The sequence below is a fragment of the Leiobunum rupestre genome, chromosome 5, assembly GCF_980474605.1.
Source record: "Leiobunum rupestre chromosome 5, qqLeiRupe1.1.hap1, whole genome shotgun sequence".
NCBI classification, from domain to species: Eukaryota; Metazoa; Arthropoda; class Arachnida; order Opiliones; family Sclerosomatidae; genus Leiobunum; species Leiobunum rupestre.
The window spans coordinates 11,405,379-11,426,435 of record NC_143388.1 but is presented as its reverse complement, the minus strand read 5'-3'; the positions used below and the strand labels follow the sequence as shown (position 1 = coordinate 11,426,435).

Sequence of the window (21,057 nt, the reverse complement as noted above, 5' to 3'; positions counted from 1 at the left end):
AAATGGTTTTGGTTTGAATTAACTTAACGTGTTCATCATTTCAATTCTTGATCACCCCTTAAGAGTCTCTCGTTTTTCAGTCGGCGAGTGACTTTAGTGTACTTTATCTAATTGCTCTCCCCCCCTTTTGCGTTTAAGCTTTTTCGCAACATTTTTTGGTGCCGAAACCCGGGAACGGTGATCGAGTGACGAAGTGGTGAGTCGAACGTGCGGTTAAATTAATTTGTGAAGCGGTATTAATATTAGTTAGAACTATGTCGAGTGAAGAGAAAAAACTAGCGCGCCTAGTTAGCCAGCGGGGCTCGGTAAAAACGTGGATAACTAAAACATTAGACAAGGTCGAGGCGAGTTTGAAGTTAGCGGAAGCGGACGTAAACTCGCTAGAAGATTGGATCGGAGTTTTGAACGCGAAAGAAAAGGATCTTTTAGCCTACGACAAAGAAATTCAAGAATTCATGGAAGGCGAAAAACTGGAAGCGGAATTAGAGGTGACAATGATGTACAACGAGCGGCTTATCATCGTGCGGAATCAGGCCATTCGATACGTGCAGCGGCACCAATCGTTTCATCAGTCGGCGTACCAGCGAGGCCCCCCGGATCTCAGGCGCGAGGAGGACAACCAGTCTATAAGGAGCGTGGCGACGGCGACCGTTCCTACGGTGCGCCTCCCGAAATTGGAGATACCACGGTACGACGGAGACTACCTCAAGTGGCAAGCCTTCTGGGGACAATTCAAAACGGCGATCCACTCCAGAAAGGAAATTGAAAAATTAGATAAGTTTGTTTTTCTTAGAAGTTATTTAGAAGGGAAGGCCGCTAGGGCCATAGCGGGGTTAGCAACCACGGAAAACAATTATGACGCGGCAATCGAGCTTATTCAGGATAGATTCGGGAGACCGGAACTTATTATTGGTAAACATAAGAACAATCTCATTCAATTAAAACCAGTTACGAACTCAAATGACATTCAGGCTTTAAAAGATTTGTATGATTCTTGCGAGGTAGAGGTACGAAGCCTAGAGGCGTTGGATGTAAATGTTGATAGTTACGGTAGTTTTTTAGTGCATATTATCGGCGGGTTACTACCCGAAGACATTGTATTAGCTTTTGGCAGAAGTCAGGTTCATAAGCGATCAGAATGGGAATACAGAGATTTATTGAATTATGTACAAACAGAAATTACGTGTATGGAAAGAGCGCGCTCCCTTAAAAGAACCGAACCTCAATCTAAAATTGTCCGGGATAGACCAAATTATCAAAGTAGTAACTATGGTTCTAAACCAGCGAGATATAATAATAATAACAGGAGCGGGCTGCCAACGGCAGCGTCTTTAAGTGTAGGGGTCACTCATAAAATTCCTAATGTCAGAAATTGCCCTTTTTGTGACAGCGCGGATCATCCCCCACACCTGTGCGAGAAAAGTGTTACGGAACGTAGGGAAGTTATTTTAAACAAGCGGTTATGTTTTATATGTTTAAAAGGTGGTCATATGGCGGCTAGTTGCCATCAAAAATGGCGTAGATGTAGATTTTGCGGGTTAAAACACCACCAGGCGGTATGCGTCAGCAACGAAAATAGTGCTCCTAAACAACCCGAATCGTTCGTGAGACAGCCGGCCAACCCCACGGGGGGAGCGGCCGTAACAAGCGCGTGCGTCGAACGTCCCAAGAAAATGGTACTACTTCAAACAGCGCGAGTGTTAGTCACCGACACGCGAGGAGAAAAATTAAAGTCGCGCGTGTTTTTTGACAGCGGTAGTCAAGTTAGTTTCATCAGCGAGAGTCTGTCGCGAAAGCTCAATCTCGAGGTCCTCGGCGAAGAGACCGTGGACGTGCATCGGTTCGAAGGCGGATCGCCCATTCGGTACAGGCGAAAAATCGTGCGGGTAAATTTGAGCAACCCCCGTCATCCTGAAAAGCGGTTTTCTATCGTCGCGTTGGAAGCGCGAAACATCTGTAACGCGATATTCAATTCGCCGCCACCAGACGTCATCGAAGAAATGGCCAAGCGCGGTCTACAACTCGCGGATGCGGACGAATCGGCTTTCGGAGTTCAAGAAGACGCTCCCATCGAAATTTTAATCGGCACGGATTACCTCTGGTACATCATCAACGACCAAGAGACGGAAAGATTAGGACCGGGTCTCGTCGCGTCAAATTCCCTCTTCGGATGGACAATCAACGGTCCGACTAACTCTACAGCGCCTTCTATCGGAGTCAATTGCGTAACGGTAATGCGGGTCGGTATCGACGAAGGTCAACTCTCCTCTCAACTACGATCGTTCTGGGAGTTAGACGCCCTCGGTATCGTCGACAAATCAACTAATCAATCGGAAGAAAATGAACAAACAATGCTGGCCTTCGAGAAATCAATCGCCTTTAAAGATGGCAGATATCAGGTAGCTCTTCCTTGGAGAGACAACGTAGAAAAATTGGGTGACAACTTCGAAGTAGCCGGTCGTCGGACGCGGAATCTACTCACGAAACTGAAGGCGAACCCGAGCGTATTTGAAAATTACAATGGAGTCATGGCGGAGCAGATCAAATCCGGAATCGTGGAAAAGGTCCCAGACAACGAATTGGTACCTCCAGCGGGGAGGCCAGCGTATTACCTTCCACACAGAGCGGTACTACGGGAGGGAAGCCTTACAACCAAGCTCCGGATCGTTTACGACCCGACCAGTTTTGCGAAAGGAACGCTTTCGTTAAATGACTGCGTGAAATCGGGACCAAACCTCCTACCGAATATGTTCACAATCTTGGTCAGATTTCGGGAGAAGAAAATTGCGGTGATAGCCGACGTCGAGAAGGCTTTCCATCAAATAAGCATCGCGCCGGAAGATCGGGACGCGCTCCGATTTTTATGGATTGGATTGGAAGCGGATGAAGATAAACAAAAGCTCGAGATCTATCGGCTAAAAAGAGTGCCCTTCGGGGTGAATGCGAGCCCCTTTCTACTTTCAGCCACCATCAGGCATCACGTCCAGGGCTATAAGGAGAAGTATCCTACCACGAGCGAAGCGATTCTCAACGAATTATACATGGACGATTTTTTATCTGGTTCGGATAACGTCGAGAATGCCTATAAACTGTCAAGCGAAGCCGGGACAATTTTTTCGGAAGCTGGTATGACGCTACGGAAATGGAGGAGCAACTCCGCGGACTTACTAGAACGGCTTGGCGTTAAGAAAGAGAATAACAAGGACCCCCAAGAAAGTTCAGGCAAAGTGCTGGGCCTCTCGTGGAACGAAAATAATGACGTTTTGCACTTTGATCACAGCGCGCTTACGGCATTTCTGGTTGATCGGAAGAATACTAAAAGATGGGTCCTGAAAGCGGTAGCGCGAGTATTCGACCCTCTGGGGTTCCTGACGCCTTTCGTCATGAAGGCTAAATTTATTTTCCAAGAACTTTGGACGGAGAAGAGCGAAGGGGATCTAAAACAGAAACGGGCCATCGCGTGGGATGACGAACTGCCACCGGAATTGTCCGAAAGATACAACAATTGGTGCGAGGACCTCCAAAATCTTCAACTAATTAAGATTCAGCGCCACATTTTTGAAGGAAAACGTAAAGAAGTAGCCCCGGAGCTACACGTATTCGTTGACGCGAGCGAAAAAGGCTACGGAGCGGTCGCCTACGTTCGGTACCGGGAGCCCAGCGGGAGAGTTCGTACCACCCTCATCGCCTCGAAGGGCCGAGTCGCGCCACTGGAAAAGAAATTAACCCTGCCTCGGCTGGAATTGATGGGCGCCCTTATTGGATCTCGTCTCGCAAACGCGCTAATACCAACATTTTCCGAGAAATTAGAACACATACGGTTTTACACGGATTCGACGATAGTACTGAGGTGGATCAGAGGACCACCGAAAGAATTTTTACCATTCGTCGCGAATCGCGTAAAAGAAATTCATCAACTAACGGATCCTCTAAATTGGAGACATTGCGAAGGAAAAACTAACCCGGCGGACTTGCCGACTAGAGGAAAGTCCTTAGTGGAGTTATCTAAAAGTCAACTTTGGTGGTTCGGACCAGATTGGTTCGTAAGCGGCGGAGAACTCACTTCGGGAATTCAGAGCGGCAGAGTGGATACCAAACTAGCGGAAATAGAGCTGAGGGCGGCCTACAGGGATGCGATCCAAGCCGTTTGCGTCATTCAAAATTCTATTGGTCCAGTACTGGAACTGGCCAGGTACAGCGAGTTAAAAGTGGTTCTGAGAATCACGGTTTGGATAAGGCGATTTGTAAAAATTATCACGGGGAAACGATCGAAAGAACCACTGTCGCCCATAGAAGCGGAAGAGATGATCGAGGCGGAGGAATACTGGGTTCGAGTCGTCCAAGAACAATCGTACGCGGGTGAAATGGCTAATTTGACGAATCAGAAAATGGTTCCGAGAGAGTCGTCACTTCTAACTCTCCAGCCGCAGCTTGACGAGAAAGGAATTATGCGCGTAGGAGGCCGCTTGACGGGAGACAATTTCACCTACGCGGAGAAGCATCCTCGTATTTTGGCGCCAACTCATCGCTTCTCCGAGCTCCTGGTCAAGCATCATCACGAGCGGTTGATGCACGGCGGAGTAAATAGCACATTGGTCGAAATAAGGGAAAGTTATTGGATTCCCCGGGCCAGACAGCTGATTAAAGGGGTCATACACGTTTGTCCCGTATGCAAGAAGTTCAAGGCCAAGCCTTCCAGCGTCGTCATGGCGCCCCTACCGGCAACAAGGACTACTCCGGGGCCACCATTTGAAGTGACTGGAACGGATTTCGCGGGTCCTCTCTATTCAAAGGACATGGACAAATGTTACGTGGCGCTTTTCACGTGCGCGGTAACGCGCGCGGTACACTTAGAACTGGTGTCGGATTTATCGACGGAAAAATTTCTACTCGCCTTCAGGCGTTTCATTTCGCGGCGCGGAATTATTCGGGTTATGTACAGCGATAACGCGATGACTTTCAAAAGAGCGGACGCCGATCTTGCCAAATTGTTTGAAAATATCAGGAGTCCGGAAGTAATAAATTTTTTCGGTGTTCACAAAATTTCGTGGAGGTACATCGCCGATCACGCCGCCTGGTGGGGTGGGTTTTGGGAGCGACTCGTTCGCTCTGTTAAGGTAGCTCTCAGAAATGTGCTTGGGAAATCTAGATTAAATTTTGAAGAAATTCAAACGGTACTAACCGAAATTGAAGCGACCATTAATTCTCGCCCACTCACTTTTGTTTACGGGGACGCCAAGGAGCCAATACCTTTAACCCCCGCCCATTTCTTAGTCGGTCAGAGGTTGACCGTACTACCTTCTCAGGTTTTCGGGAAAAATGAACGGTTAAATCCCAAAGAGGAACAATTAAAAATTCGGTTAAAACACCGTCAAAGTTTGTTGGATCAATTTTGGACAAAGTGGAAGAGTAATTATATGTTGGAACTGCCTTCCGCGCACAATGTTAAAAAATGTAAACCTACGAAAGAATTAAAAATTGGTGATTTTGTTTTAATTGAGGAGCCTAAGCTTCCTCGCCTAATGTGGAGATATGGTATAGTGGATGAGTTTGGTAAAGGAATTAGATCGTGCATTGTAAGATTACCAAATGGCACTAAGATTAGACGGCCTGTGCAAATGTTATACCATATAGAGTATTAATATTTAATTTTCTTATTTTTCTTGACCATTCTGGTCAAGGGCGGGAGTCTGTTAAAAATTAAATTCATGCCCCATTTTTTTGTATATAAAATAATTAACATGTGTCTAATTGTGTACGTTTAAAATTGTTATTAAGTGTATAATTGTGATTTGTGTAAATTTATTAACTTGTGTATTTTATTCTTGTAATTGTATTTATTTAGTTTTATATTTTTCGAGTTTCATTTCATTGTTATAATTTGTATTTTTGGCACTTACTGCCATATTGTTGGGGTCCTAATCCCTTCCGACGTCACGAGTTTGGAATGTTTGGGGAAATTTTGAATGGGTCTTGACCAATGGGAGTGGGGAGTAGCCTCGCTGCCCAAGATCCGGGTTTTTGTGGAAAAATTGGCCTCGTTTTTCTGGCCGTTGAAGAGGCAGTTGTAATTTTGAAAGAAAGAAGAGCGGCGGTTAAAAATTCTTTAGCTACCTTTATTTTGTGCGCCTTTGTTCGGTAGTTAGCGGTTTTGAAAATAAAATGGTTTTGGTTTGAATTAACTTAACGTGTTCATCATTTCAATTCTTGATCACCCCTTAAGAGTCTCTCGTTTTTCAGTCGGCGAGTGACTTTAGTGTACTTTTTCTAATTGCTCTCCCCCCCTTTTGCGTTTAAGCTTTTTCGCAACAGGGCATGGTAAATGCAATCCTTTCATGAGCTATGAAAACGGATTGTCCCCCTTAAAACAATGGCTACAAGCACAAAAATTAAATAACCCTTTGACTAATTATTTAGGCTCTTTCCATGAGCGCACCCAGAGCGACCTTTCGGTGTCGACGCATCTGAACGGTCATGAAAATTACGCGACGCGATATCGCCGCCTGTTTCCATTGTCGAATCGAACCCCCACTGATGAGTAGATCGCTCCATTTGTAGTGCTACTAATTGGCACTTTGAAGCATTTATCCTAATATCTTCTTTCTAGCCCAATGCTGTGGATTAAGTCAAACTCGACTTTCACCCAAACTAATTTAACTTACGCTTACGCCCCAAATTTATACGTTCATATAAATGTAAATTTGACAGTGAAATTAGTGAAGCAGTTTGGATATATAATTCAGATTGTACCTGATCATGTGAGAAAAAGATAACGGGTTGATATGTTCAGATATAAATTAGAAGCACTAGATTTACCAGTTGTTTTTAATTCGGAAATTGGCTAAGAGGCACACCGAGTATAGAAGGAATAAGGAGAGAAACACCCAAAATGTAGTGAGAACGATGCGATGACCGTTTCCAAGAAACAACAAGTCGGCCCAGGCCGTAATATTAGTTCCACATCAGTGTATTCGAATGGGCAAAGCCATACACCCTTAGTAGACACAGGTAGGCAAACTAATACAAAGCTTTTGAGGCTTTGTGATTTATTATCGTTGGATATATAAATTGCCACCCTAAGTGAAAGGGTGGATGCCGCCCACCATCAGGAGACCCGGGTGGGCAAACTAATATAAAAACTGCTGAGCCCATGTGATTTCCTATAGTTAGATATACTATTTACCATCCTATGTTAAAGAGAGGCCACCGCCCACCCTCAGGATACACGGGTGGGCAAACCAATTCATAAGCTGTTGAGGTCATTTATTGACTTAACTTGCAAGGTAATTTGACAAAAAGCTATATTTTAAATTTCGATCTATTTGTGGTAGAGCTATAAACGGGTAGTCTTTACGTGAACTTGTAAGTTAATATACCTAAGTTTTGCGAATGGTATACGGCAAAGATTATCGAAATAAAAATTTACCTTCATAGATATAAAACTACATATGCCCGAATGCCCCTAGTTTTTGGATGAGTATGGGAGTCCAATAATTTATAATGGCGGTACGTAAGTGTGTGAAGGGAAATAGAGTCTTCAATGCTTTAACTTTTTAAGCGTACGCGTGTTCTTAATAATATAATACCTTCTCCCGATAGTGACTTCAATGTATAATTGTTTCTCTATGGTTCTATTGCTTTTATTACCCAAAAGGAAGTTCGTCAGTGTGGATTGAACTCGTAGTTTGTCTTGAACCTTTTGTTTGGTGTAACGAGTGATGAAGTTTTTTAATGTCTCTTGTTGATTTATTTAAATAAGAAAATAAGTATCTCATTGTGGGGCTTTTAGAGAATTTATAAGTACATATGGGGAAGAGGGCATTTAAAATTTTCGAGCTCGTTTATTCGAGTACTCACTTTCGAGCGAGGCATCTTAAGCGAGTATGCCCACCTACCACTGCTCACCACCCGAACATTTAAAATTTTCGAGCTCGTTTATTCGAGTACTCACTTTCAAGCGAGGCATCTTAAGCGAGTGTGCCCACCTACCACTGCTGACCCCCCGAACATTTAAAATTTTCGAGCTCGTTTATTCGAGTACTCACTTTCGAGCGAGGCATCTTAAGCGAGTGTGCCCACCACCCACCACCCACCACGACGCGAAGTTTGAGGTTCATTTGACCTTAAATTCCGAAAATGTACGTAAAATAAGGCGTAAAAACGGACGAGAATTTCGACAACTTAACTAGCCAACTCCCCCCGCGCCGCTAAAACTGACGAGAATACAGTAGAAGTTCCGAACAAATTTTGGGAAGCTTCCCGTGGCCGAGAGCGTAAAGGCGTCATTATTCGGAGTTTTTAACTGTGAGTTCGAATACCGGTTTCACCAAAACTCAGTTCAGTTCAGTTCAGTTCACTTTTCCACTCCGAATTTGGTCCCTTTTAAATCAGGGAGGCTCACTTAAATTTTCGGATAAGGGGCGCAGTGGGGGGACATGGTGTGTGTCACCACGTTGGTCTTTTTGTAGGTTTGCGGAGCGACCACCACCTGTCCAAGAGATGTTTGGTGGCCTCCGTCGTCTCTGTTTTTTGTTTGTCTTCAGTTAGTCCAAGCCATCGGAGATAATCCGGGGATGATGGGGCTACTACCATAGGCATTTGCTCGGACTCGCGTATTAAAAGTCGATCCGGGGTCAACGCCGGGCACTCTTCCAAGATGTGAGCCACGGTTTCTGACGGGGCAGCGCAGAGTTTGCATGTTGGTGCGTTCCCAAGGATCTCGAACTCCCTGGCTGCCGTTGGGAGGGCGCCGGTGCGTGCCTGGAACAGTAGGCAGCTTCCTCGGCGGTTGTCATATATGGCTTCTTTGGCTGGCTTTTGCTTTAAGGCGTAGTCCCAAAGGCTGTTCTTGCTACTGACCTCTTTTTTCCAGCGCGATTCGTTTGTGGCTGCGACGTCCCTCCATACCTGTTGTCGCCACAGTTTTGCGGTGGGGCAGGTTCCCAGGTTCGCCCGGACCGCGAACTTCCTGTAGAGGCGATTTGTGCGGCGGCTCCATTGCGTTCGGTGGGCGGGCCTATCGATATAGTCGTATACCGCACGTATCTGCCGATCCGGGGGAGCCTGTAGGCATGCTCCGAGGAAATTCATCTTCGCTCGGGCTTCCCGTGCCTCGAAAGTGGACCAGCCAATCTCCCCTTCTATGGCCGCGTTAGCCGTGATGGCGTTGCCTCCCAGGGACACCTTGCCAACTTCCCTGCAAATTATTTTCGCAGCGCCATCTGCCGTGTCGTTGCTTTCCACACCAAACAAACAAACAAACAAACAAACAAACAAACAAACAAACAAACACACAACACTCAACGACAATCCGTCCATAGCAATAGTCCCACTTCGATATATATATATCTCGATGTGGAACTAAAAAGGAGCGATATTTTCTCCCCGGAACACCTCTTTTGTCGTGCCAAGAAGGTCGACCACTTTTATCGCACTAACCCGTTTCCATGACCGTTCAGATGCGTCGACACCGAAAGGTCGATCTGGGTGCGCTCATGGAAAGAGCCTCATTGACGAAATAGAACTATTATAAATGGAACCAAGCGTTGGAGCATTGTACCCAAAAACATTATAGCATTATGGGGCCTTTAGACCAAAATTGAAGAGGATTCGATATCCAAGAGATAAACTGTACCAAAAATTCTGTAACGTATCAGCCCATTTGTAAATTTCAATTTAGTAAAATATTTAAATTTGTTTGTTGGAAATTAATACTGTTATGTTAAGCCGTTTTAATAAACAAGGTAATTGTTTAGAGTACATAAGTGGTGGCTCTATCAAAAAAGTAAAAAGAGCTTACATAAATGCTTCTAAAAGCTCTTCTAGGTGACAGCACCTTCCGGGGACAAAGGTGAGTTGTCTGCCATCTATTGGCTTTCCGAAACCACGTGTTTAATAAGCCACACCTATTAGGCTAGATTTTGATGCTTACTCAACTTGTTTTGATTTATACGCTAACGACATCTAGTGCGATCAAATGCAACTAGACAGGAGCTGCCAATTAGAAAAAAATTAAATAATCAGATGAGCTCAATATCTCATTGCGATTGAATCACACGTCGGAGAAATTCCCGTCTCGTGCTGGGCTGAAATTCTACCATGAGTCCATGATGCCGACAGATCGTCATAGTCATTATCCCTAAGTAAAAGCTTCGTGCTTAGTTTAAACTTTGGTCAGAAGTATTTCCGCCTACCGACTGAGTTTTAAATTGAATGTGTGAAAGCTGTCTGCTCATTCAAAATTCGCTCGATATAAAAGCGGAACGTTTTAGTTAAAGAACGTTCATATTCAAAAGTTGTCTGCTATTTCTTCACACATTTAGTTGACAGGTATTAAAGTAGATGGCGCTATCTTTTCTAAGCTCGAAGCCTATAAATATATTCATTCTTGATGCAAACCTTTGATAAAGTTTAAACTCTGAGAAATAAAGAATTACTCCAAGATTTAAACATACGAAGAAGTAATGAAGTAAAAGGAATTAGGAAAAATATCGCCATGCACGATCTGTTTATATAAATAATTCGACTCAAATCTGTCTGTGGCTCTTTCATAATACGTTTAGGAGCCTTTGTAGAGCAAACTTGTAGAGCAAGTTACACCATAAAGATGGTCAAGGTCGTAATATAGTCGTGTCTATTTTGTTAACCTTAACTACATAGATACACGCTGTTAGTCGGTGTTGAGCAGTGACGAGTTTGGCGAAACGGTATCATTCTTTCGCGGTCTCGCTCGCAGGTGGTATGCCACATAAGCCGTGCTCTCGTCACTCGTAACACAGCCATCGGAAATAAACGACTAGCAAAAATTCATTTCCTCGTTATCGAGCTGTATCGTTTTCTCTGGTGATCCGTTAAATCCCGAAGCTCCTATTCTTTCAATATAAGCAGAACGTGCTTTGCAATCGCGATTTTGTTTTTAGGCAATCGTATATTTCACTGCCAGTTGCTGCGTTATCTCAAAAGCTGTTTTTCGCCAAAACCGACTACGTAAATCTCAAATTTTACCGACTGCCTGAACATTAGGTGCGTGACATGAAGTTAGGACTAGACCAAGTTGGGTCTTATCAAGGTAACGATTTCCAATTTTTTTATACAATTCTTTATGAAGTTTAATAATAATAGTAATAATAATAATAATCATGATCAGCTAGGCTAATACCCAAGGAACCACCTGAAGCCCAAGAAATCCAACGACTTTTAATGCTAACCTGACTTAATCCTGGGTTGTCAATGTCATTCTTTGAAGTGTTAAAACAAATTTAGGAGTGCAGGCAAAAAATCCTCTAGTAGTAGCTGTTACGATTGAATTAAAAGTTAAAATAAATTTAAAGTAATGCTTAAAGTATATTAATTGAGCAATCTAAATTCATCAATTCTTTAACTAAAACCAGAGTGAGGTTTTATACTTTAGATATATAGGTATACGCATGCCAGCATGAAAACCAATGTCAGTGGTAAAGTGTACTAGAATGATAATGTAGAAATAATGTGCCTCACGTTGAAAATTACCTTCGTGTATACCTACGAGTAGATTTTAAACATTGTTGTGTATAAAACAAGAGTAGTGGTGTAAATCTGAAACAGATAGTACGAGTATAAACTACAACTGCTTTAATAGTTTCGTGTTGTTAAAAGTTTTCAAGAACATTTCATTGTGGTTTTTCATCTTTTTAGACTCAGAGTCTAGTTCAATCTCAGACGACTCCACCGTGGACCTACATAATGTATGGTCTTCGTATTGCACTGAGCAAACGGAACCACTCTGCTTGACTGTCAGGAAAAAACTGGACATTTCAGGTATAGCAATTCCAATAAATTCCAATCTTAAAGGGAGTATGAACTAAATCGGAAAATCGTCGGTTAATAGGCGCTACAACTTGTCTTTTTATCGTAATTAACGTAAATCATCCCAAGCTTCTGTTAAACCTAGTGTCAGAAATGATAATTTTTTTTATTCATACATTGGTTCATACTCACTTTTAGCAGTAACCGCAAACAGGTCCGTACCCCTTCCTGAGTTTGGGTTCTTAGCTAACACCTCCCTTTCGTGAGTTCAGTTGCCAGATAAGTTAATTAACACCCCCCCCCCCCCAAATACAACATACCCCCATAAAAATGATAATTAAAATATTAATCAATAAGTCTAGTAATGATTTGATATCACCTTGCGGCTTCAATATAGAGCAAATTTCATTTTGAAATGGTAGAAGCGCGACTAGTCAGTGATATAAATCAGTGAATTAACATTGCTCTACATATCACACCGTTCACTTCCGGGCTATACATTGATTTCTGTGTTTGTGGTTTGGTCGGTTTTGGGTTCCGTCCTCTTTTTGAGTACAGCTACCTCTGATATGTCTACGAATCGCGGCGTGGTCGTAGCATAAGTAACATAACAAATAAGTATGAAAATTAAAAAAAAAATATTGCACGATTCAAGATTAGTTTCTAGGGATACGAATTGGTAATTTACGCAGTAATTTACTGGGGTAACGGTAAATTACGATTTTTTGTGAAAAAAATGAAAATGGTAATTACCACAGTAATTACCAGGGTAATTTACCCAGGTAATTTACCCAGGTAATTTACCGGAGTAATTTACTGAATACCGAACTAAAAAAAGCCTAAAATATGACAAAATCTACATTGAAAACCAGATGAAAACAGTGATTTCATTTAAAAAGATAAAAATAAGTGTATTTTTTGTATTTCTTTTAGTTTTCTAATTAAATTATCAGATTCATTGTCCTTTTTTATGTTTTGAAATATTTAGACTATGACACAAAATTTGTGACAAATTTCATTTTGTGACAAAACGAGATTACAAAACATTTGGGAATTAATTTCAAATTACCATGAAACGGTAAATTACGCGGTAATTTACCGATTTCGAAAATTACGGTAAATTCGTATCCCTATTAGTTTATTAACACAACGATTATATTACACTAGTTTTAATCCCATATAATATATGGTAAAAATATATGTTACATGTATAACCTATTTTCTCGGCCTAATATTTAGAAAAAGTATAGACAAAATTTAAGATGGTATAAAATGACCTCTAAATTGAGCGTAAAATATATTATTACGACCAAATAAATTAAGTTAGTTTCGATGTAAATTTGTAAAAGTACCTTTAAGTGTCGTGGTAGATAAATTGTAGCTCAATAGTAATATTGAAACTCGTGGTTTTAGTCAGAATTTTAACATAACAACAAACAATTAATTTTTATGGGATGTATAAAAGCCCAATGCAAAATGGGAAAATTGGTATCGTCATATACTTACGCCACTGATAGCTCACACGTCGTGGCTGCCGGATAATCTTGTGGGCCCCCAGTGCAGTGGCGTAAATAGGGCCACGGAGACTTCGCAATGCGGCGTAGCCCTAAATTCCTATCGATTTATGGGCTAGATATCCACATAATCCACTATCCCCTATAAACGCCACTGATTATAAGGGCCCCAAATGAGTTTCGCGAGGCGGAAATCTTAGCTACGCCATTGTGGTCCCCAATGCACCACATTAGGTGCATTGGCCTAGTTACGCCACTGTAGCGAGTAACACAAAGTACAGGTAAATTAGGTACTATTGGCTCGTAATAAAATCTGACCACGCTGCTGTTCGCACGTTTTAAAATACACCTGATTTTTAATTAATGTTGACACTGATTACTGAAACTGACTAATTGTACTGTGCCCTAATCGTTAAATGTATAGTCTTGAGACCATCCAGAACAACACAGTACTATGACCTATCATTTTTTTTTAATATTGCATGAAATTGTCACTGCGTATCGCAAAATAGACCCACTTGTCATTCTTAACGTGATTATCGAAAGTATAGAGTCAGGGAATAATATCCCAAAAATCATAAACTTAATGCATTTCTGCTTACGTATGATTTTCAGAGGAGAGAGTTGATCGGATCTTCGAGGCGAATTTGGACAATAACCAGAGTCCCGCAAGGTGGACCCAGTTCGAATCATCCTCCCCCAAAACTGACGGTGTCCATCCGAGAGCCATTTATCAGGCAGTGTCCCCTCTATACCAGCATGTGGCACCAAGCGGGGAGACGTGTCCGGCGAGGAAACTCACTTGGCCAATGAACCCTTATTCGAATCAACCGGAGCTGTACAATTACATGTGGCCTTTGTATCATGACAAAATCTTCTTTAACCATTTCTACGGCAACAGTGAGCTTTCACCCACTAATGTGATCACTAGAAGTAAACCCTCCGGAGCTTACACCACTGTTATCAAATGTAAGAATGATTATTTTCACTTTCTTTTGGATTTCTGCCTTAAGTATCAAAGTCGTCAACCTTTTAGTATATTTGTTTTATTGAAACATAAAGTTTAGTTATGACAAGTAATAAATTGGCATACTCCTCTTATGGTATGTTTATTGCAAGCATTTCAGGCTTATTGACAACAAAATAAAACGTATAATTTTGTGAATGTTTTAAAGCAAGTGGCGGTTCTATCATTGCCACCTGTATTATGAAAAGGCCCCTGTTATTAGAGATGGCCATGAATCTATCCGATTCTTTGAAAAACGTGATTCTACTGGAGAGCGTGGTGCCATCTATTTATGTAAGGAAGCTAAAATTAAAAATATCCAAATAATACCGTCGTCAGAGAGCCATTCCATTGTAGAGTAAAATAGTTAGACAACTTATATTATATCTAGTGGGCTTTAACCTAAATTATATATCCCATGTAAAAATATTGTTTATATTTGCTGTAATTTATGTTATTGACCAAATTACAAACGTTCCAATCAACGCCAGGGCCCAGGGGTACCTATAAGTACCGCCTTTTTTATTTCGACGCTAGCGACATCTATTGAAAAAAGAGCAAAGTCACATCGAGCCGCCACTTGCTATAAGTTTTAAAGGAAAACTTAAAAGGAGAATGAACGTCCATATTTATGGCGAATTATATTCGCGACGAAACGAGTCTAGGTGGCGTAACGGCGCTAGCTTCTCCGAGGTACCGCCTGTGATCTAGCGTCTGCTACAGACAAATCAAAAAGTAATAAAAACGTTTGTTCTTAAATAGACGATGCAAACATTTTATTAAAATGCAAATATCATTATTTATAAAGTCAATTTTACGAATAACGATGGGGAAAAACTAAGAGCGGTGATAAAATACGATTATAAGTAGATTAGTCCATTATGAATAGGGATACTAAAGCTAAACCATAAACAAATTTGAAGATATTTAAAAACTTACAAATAACTCGTAAATAAGACGCGAATCTCGGATCAAATAGATCTTCGAGTAAAAAACTAAATAAAATAGCCAGAAATTCCAACGTTAGACAGGTTTCGTTCTATTTGGAACTCATCAGTACCGTGCGGGAAATCTGGCTGGCGACTGTTATATCGAAAAGAGAAACTAAGCCTAAACATTAAAAATTTCAAAACGCGTTGCATAGCAACGGAAAGCCGAAAAGGGGGAATGTGGTGAAGAATAGTATATACGAAAAGTTAAGTTAGAAGAAACCACCTATGGACTTTGCACAGTCCATAGGTAAAAACTAAGAGCACCTGCTTTACCCGCTACCTATCTAGCTTTCAATGGCGAGTTTTTGGTTGAGAATATTCCCTTTAAATAATATTACCTTCATTCCGCCATTATTGAATTCTGAGTTGATTTTAATAAAGTCATTCAGTTTAAATAAAAACAAACATGGCAAATACACGAAACTTAAATTACAACAGCAGCAATCGATAAATTACACAGGTTTTGCACCTTTAGTTTGCTTGTCACAAAATAAGTGTTAGACAGAAATAATTACGTAAAATTGCTTGAATTATTTATAGTATATTTTTGAAAGAAAAAATGAAATAGTGTTTAATTTAAATATCAGTTACCGGAAATCCTGATAAAGCCTCGAAAGAAAACATTGAGACGGACCGAAAGCATCCGTGCAAAGTTTGCGGCAAAGCGTTCAAGAGGTCTTCAACATTGGCGACGCATCTTCTAATTCACGCCGATATCAGGCCTCATTCGTGTCCGATTTGTGACAAGCGTTTTCATCAAAAGTCTGACATGAAGAAGCATATCTACGTCCATACGGGTAAGATGCTTTCACTTTACGCTCGCTAGATGGCGCCTCCTTCGTCTCTCACTTTATATAATTTCCGCGTCGTTTTCAACAGGCGAAAAACCGTACAGATGCAAAATCTGCGACAAAGCTTTCAGCCAGTCTTCCAATCTAAACACGCATTTCAACAAACACTCTGGCATTAAGCCGTTTAAGTGTGATGAATGCGGGAAAATGTTTCAACGAAAAACTGGACTAAAAAGACATTCGTTATCTCACGAAATTGATGTTTGTTAACAGGAGTGTTTTAACTTAACACTTTGATTTCTATTTTTATAAAAAAACCTAGTTTAATATCATCGAAATACCAATAGTCGAGTGCACACTACGCGATTTTTGTCGGACAATTTGTCGTACAGCTTTTGTCGACCAACTTTTGTCGATCAACGTCTGTCAACCAAATTTTATCAACCAACTTTGGTCAGCAAATTCTGTCGACCAACTTTTGTAGACCAACTTTTGTCAACCCACCTTTGTCGACCAAATTTGGTCCAACTTTGTCGACCAAATTTTGTCAACCAACTTTTATCAACCCACCTTTGTCGACCAACTATTGTCGGCCAACTTTTGTCGGCCAACTTTTGTCGGCCAATTTTTGTCGGCCAACTTTTGTCGACCAACTTTTGTCGGCCAACTTTTGTCAACCCACTTTTTTCGACCAACTTTGGTCCCTTAAATCTAGCCAATGAGTCACTTAAATTTTTTAATTACCGTATTACCTTTCCGTTTGCTGATTTGTAGTTAGATATTTAGAAGTCTTCCGAATAAAATCGACAAATTCTAAAATAAACTTTTCCTAACTAGTAGTGTGAACGGTTCTAAGTTATTTAATAAAGTGACAAATATATTTCCTGCTAATGCCATATAATTTTTAGGTATTGAAGTTAATAAAATATAAGCTAAACGGTACCAATAAGACAAGAAAAGAAGAAATTAGATTATGTATCATATAATAATTTTCGGTAACTTTTACATCGAAAAAATATAGTTTATAAATAACTATACCACGCAGTTTTATTTTATGCATTTCACATCAGGCGCATAAATAATTTTTTGAGCAGAGTATTTTTAATTGATTAAGTTGGTGACGATGGTAAAGATTTTTATCGCTATTATTTTAAATATACTAAGCAGTTAAAGTAGATTTTCCCAAAGCATGAGAAAATTGTATGAAATTAAGTTTTAAAATTGAATGATATCTCACCAACTTTTGATATTGAAAATAACGCGAAGAAACTGGAAAAGTCATTGTATCTTGCCGATCTAACAGGTGGCGCCAGGTTCATCAACAACAACGAAAATATTAATTTATCATAAGTGAAATGCTACTAGTTCTGGGTGTACCTTAATTTGACTGCATTAATTTTTCACCACCTTTAAAATTTCTAATAGTCTGACCCCCTTGACGAATTTATGGCTACGCTACTGAATCTAGTTATTCTATCTAAATATATGACCATAAAATGAATTTTTGTTATTTTTAATATAAGTAAAGATTTATATATTTGTAATAAGAAATTTTATTTGTTCCAATCTTTTGTATCTTTTAAGGGGGAAGTAAGTGATTTTATCAAAATATTACGCTTGGGACTTCCATAGATTTTTCAAATCTATTAAAGATAGAAAGTCAAAATTTGGTGCATAATATCTTGAAAATTTTGGCTACAGCCTGATTTAATTTGAGGGTCAAGCATACTTCCATTAATTAATTAAAAATACTTTATTGAAGGGTAGTTTTTAAAACGTAATTCCATCGATTTTTCAATTCTAGTGGATCGATTTTCACAATTTAAACTGCAAACGACGCGTTGAATACATAGCTACAGCTGGATTTAAATTCGTAAATCCTTCTTTAACCGTTGTTTTAAAAATAAATAAAAACATTTTTGGTCAGTGATTCGAAGAGTAAACGGTAGATGTCTCCATTCACGCCCTTGGCTCAGTTTTCCTTTTTTCTACGAAAACTCCTTTTAGAGGTGTGGTCTTTACTTCGCTACCGGCCCGCTTTCTATTTCGGTGACCCACTGTGATGAACCCCCGACCCCCGGGCCAAATTATCGCCACTGGAGAGAACAAGCGATGACAGTTTCAAGGAGAAATAAGAGAGTTATCAAAGGTGGAAGCCTTCGGCTGTGTCATACCACGCAGTATGAATTCAAAATGAATACACGCGATGAAAGGGTAGGCCTATTAGTTACCAACAACACTGTAAAGAGCTTTTGGGAGAGAGTTGCGAAATTTTTCCTTTTTACATTCCAATCTTCAAAAAGATTCATTCCGTTTCCAACGACGCTAATGCTAAGTTGTCAAACCGAGTTTCTTTTCGATCTATATAGATCTGCGATTTTATAAATAAGCGATTTCAGCTCTTTTCGTGATATAAACATCCGAAATGGGCTCTACCAAACGTTACGCGTCCAAAAAAGGACCGTCTAGAAAAAAAAATTATAGAATGAGAAGACAAACAAAACGGTAAGCTAGTGGCTGTATATTTAATATTAATAATATAAATCTAATTATAAAATATATTATAGTAATTCTGCCATAAATGAAGAATCTGGAAGTTTTTCTTCAGCCGAAGTAGAACTTACGAGGGAAAACGGTGGTCGATTTCCAGTCGAGAATTTGTCTGAAACGCCGCTGGTCTCAACACCAAGGAAAAAACCCTTTGACGTATTTTCCAGAGGTTCTTCGATGGAAGCCGTAATGCTTGATCAAACGCCGAAGTCAACTCGTTCATCTTCAGTGAAAACCTCGGAAACTTCGAGTTTGGTCAGCGATACAACTCAATTGTTATCATCAAACAGTTGGTTGGAAGACCAGCTAGCCAAAAATTATGGAGAGCGCGAAATAAATTTTCCACCTTTGATTATTGAGCGGCCCTTTACGGATAATTTCGGGAGCCTAAGTGGAAATCGCGTAGTGGACATAAAGTGGTTTGTCAAGCAAATGCGCCAGCTAGATGACCATAAATGTGCCGCTAATGGAAGATTTGAATACCAAAAAGAAAACCGTAATGGCTTGGAATTCGAACTGGTTTTCAAATGTAAACAGTGCCACAAAAACAAAACCGTGTCGTCGGCTCCAATACGAAGCGCGTGTGCTGGGCGCCCAAGAATTCACGGGAAAAGTGAAAGGGAGGGAGAAAAGCCCTTAGCATTGAACCACCTGGCTGTATGGGGCTTTGTTTCCATCGGGAGCGGCTTCGCCAATATGGACGAAGCCTTATCAGTCCTTGGCATTCCGAATATGCGCAAGCTCACATATTTGAAAAAGGAACAAGAAATTGGAGAAGTAAGTAGCTTTTACAATATTCAACCGCTTATTAGTGCCGCGGTAAATGAAAATAAAAATTTTACGCAAAATTGTCCCGAGTCAAAATTAATTATTATTAGAAAGATATAAAAAACGTCCCCTATCACGTGTTTGGTCGACACACTTCTTGCCGTGATTATTTTTGTGATAAATCGGGTCCAAGCCAAATTTGCCTTCTGACTAAGCCGCTAGAAATGAAGTTGGCCGAAGCGTCCCAACGCGTGCAAAACTTAGCTCCCTCTCTCTTGTGTAACGAGACTAATAACCTGGCGGAGAACTATATGTCACTGGTGGCTAAAGCCGTAGGCGGCAAGCAAGTCTCTTTTAGCCGGAGAAATTCTTACTCTACAAGATGCACGGCAGCTGGGCTTCAGCAAGTACTTGGTCGTTCGTGGCACGTAAAATTAATCAGAGCCTACTCGGCAGAAACACCGAGCCAAGCCATAAAAAAGCACGCGTTGAACTCAGCCGTCCAAAAAAGATATAAAAAAACCTGTCTCAACAATCGTTTCGACGAATTAAATAAAAGTGAAAAAAACAAGAGGGACGTGGCTAATTATGGGGAAAATTGCAACAAGCCAGATATGGATCCTGAAGAAATGAACAGAAGGAAAGAAGAGGTATTGAAGGAGCTGAAGGTGGATCTCTCAGAGCAAGAAGCTATCCAGAAAAGAACCGTGGAGCAGTCCGAATGCGAAGAGTGGCATTTACAGAGAGCCAAAAGAATAACCGCTTCAAATTTTGGGGTTATAGCGAAACGCAAACCCCAAACCGGGTTTGCAAAACTGGTCCAAAACTTCCTTTACCCCAAAAGATTTTCAAATATAGCTTGCGCCTACGGCAAAAAAAAGAGACAGAAGCTTTCGAAGAATATAAAGCCGAAAAGGAAGTCGAAGGAGTCGTGGTGAAAAAAGCGGGGCTATTTATTGACACTGAGTACGGATTCCTAGGTGCCTCTCCTGATGGGTTAGTCGCTTCGGACGGAATCCTGGAAATCAAATGTCCCTTCTCCGCCAGGTATATTCACCCTCTAGAAGCCCCAGCGAAATTAAAAAACTTTTGCTCTAAACTCGTAAATGGCTCTCTGGTTCTAAAAAAAACCCACGACTACTACTACCAAATTCAAGGGCAGCTGCATATAACGCAAAGAAATTATTGCGATTTTATCGTATGGACACCTTTGGGGTTTGAATGCCAAAGAATTTTCAAAGATTCTGCTTTTTGGCAAAAGGTTTATCCAAAATTAAAATATTTCTTTGAACTTTGCATGCTGCCCGAACTTGCCGATCCAAGACACTCAAGATCAATGCCCATAAGAGAACCAAAAAATACGGAAATCACCATCCCCCAAAACCCCCCCAAGAAAAGAAAAACCACAAATTTCACCAAAGAGCTTCCACCAACTAGTAAAAAAAGAAAACTCCCCAATTCCAAATCTGGCCAATAATTATAAAATTATAATAAGATTTACAACCGTTCATGAATTTCAACTATTTTATTACAAATCTGCTCTCTATTTACAATATTTCAGCGGTCAACAACTATTCTATTACAAGTAGGCTCTTTCAATATCTACTCCCGAACTTGAAATCAGCATTTTTTATAATTCCGCTCTCGTTACG

General features: G+C 40.7%; 1 protein-coding gene across 1 annotated transcript; it reads left to right on the top strand.

The window, feature by feature from the left end:
- The first annotated feature begins 254 nt into the window (after positions 1-254).
- Positions 255-6,773, top strand: LOC149943537 (uncharacterized). The gene is made up of 2 exons (XM_090176113.1): positions 255-5,454; positions 6,709-6,773. The coding sequence occupies exons 1-2, from the start codon at positions 255-257 to the stop codon at positions 6,771-6,773; spliced, it is 5,265 nt and encodes a 1,754-aa protein (XP_090032239.1).
- The last annotated feature ends 14,284 nt before the right edge of the window (positions 6,774-21,057 follow it).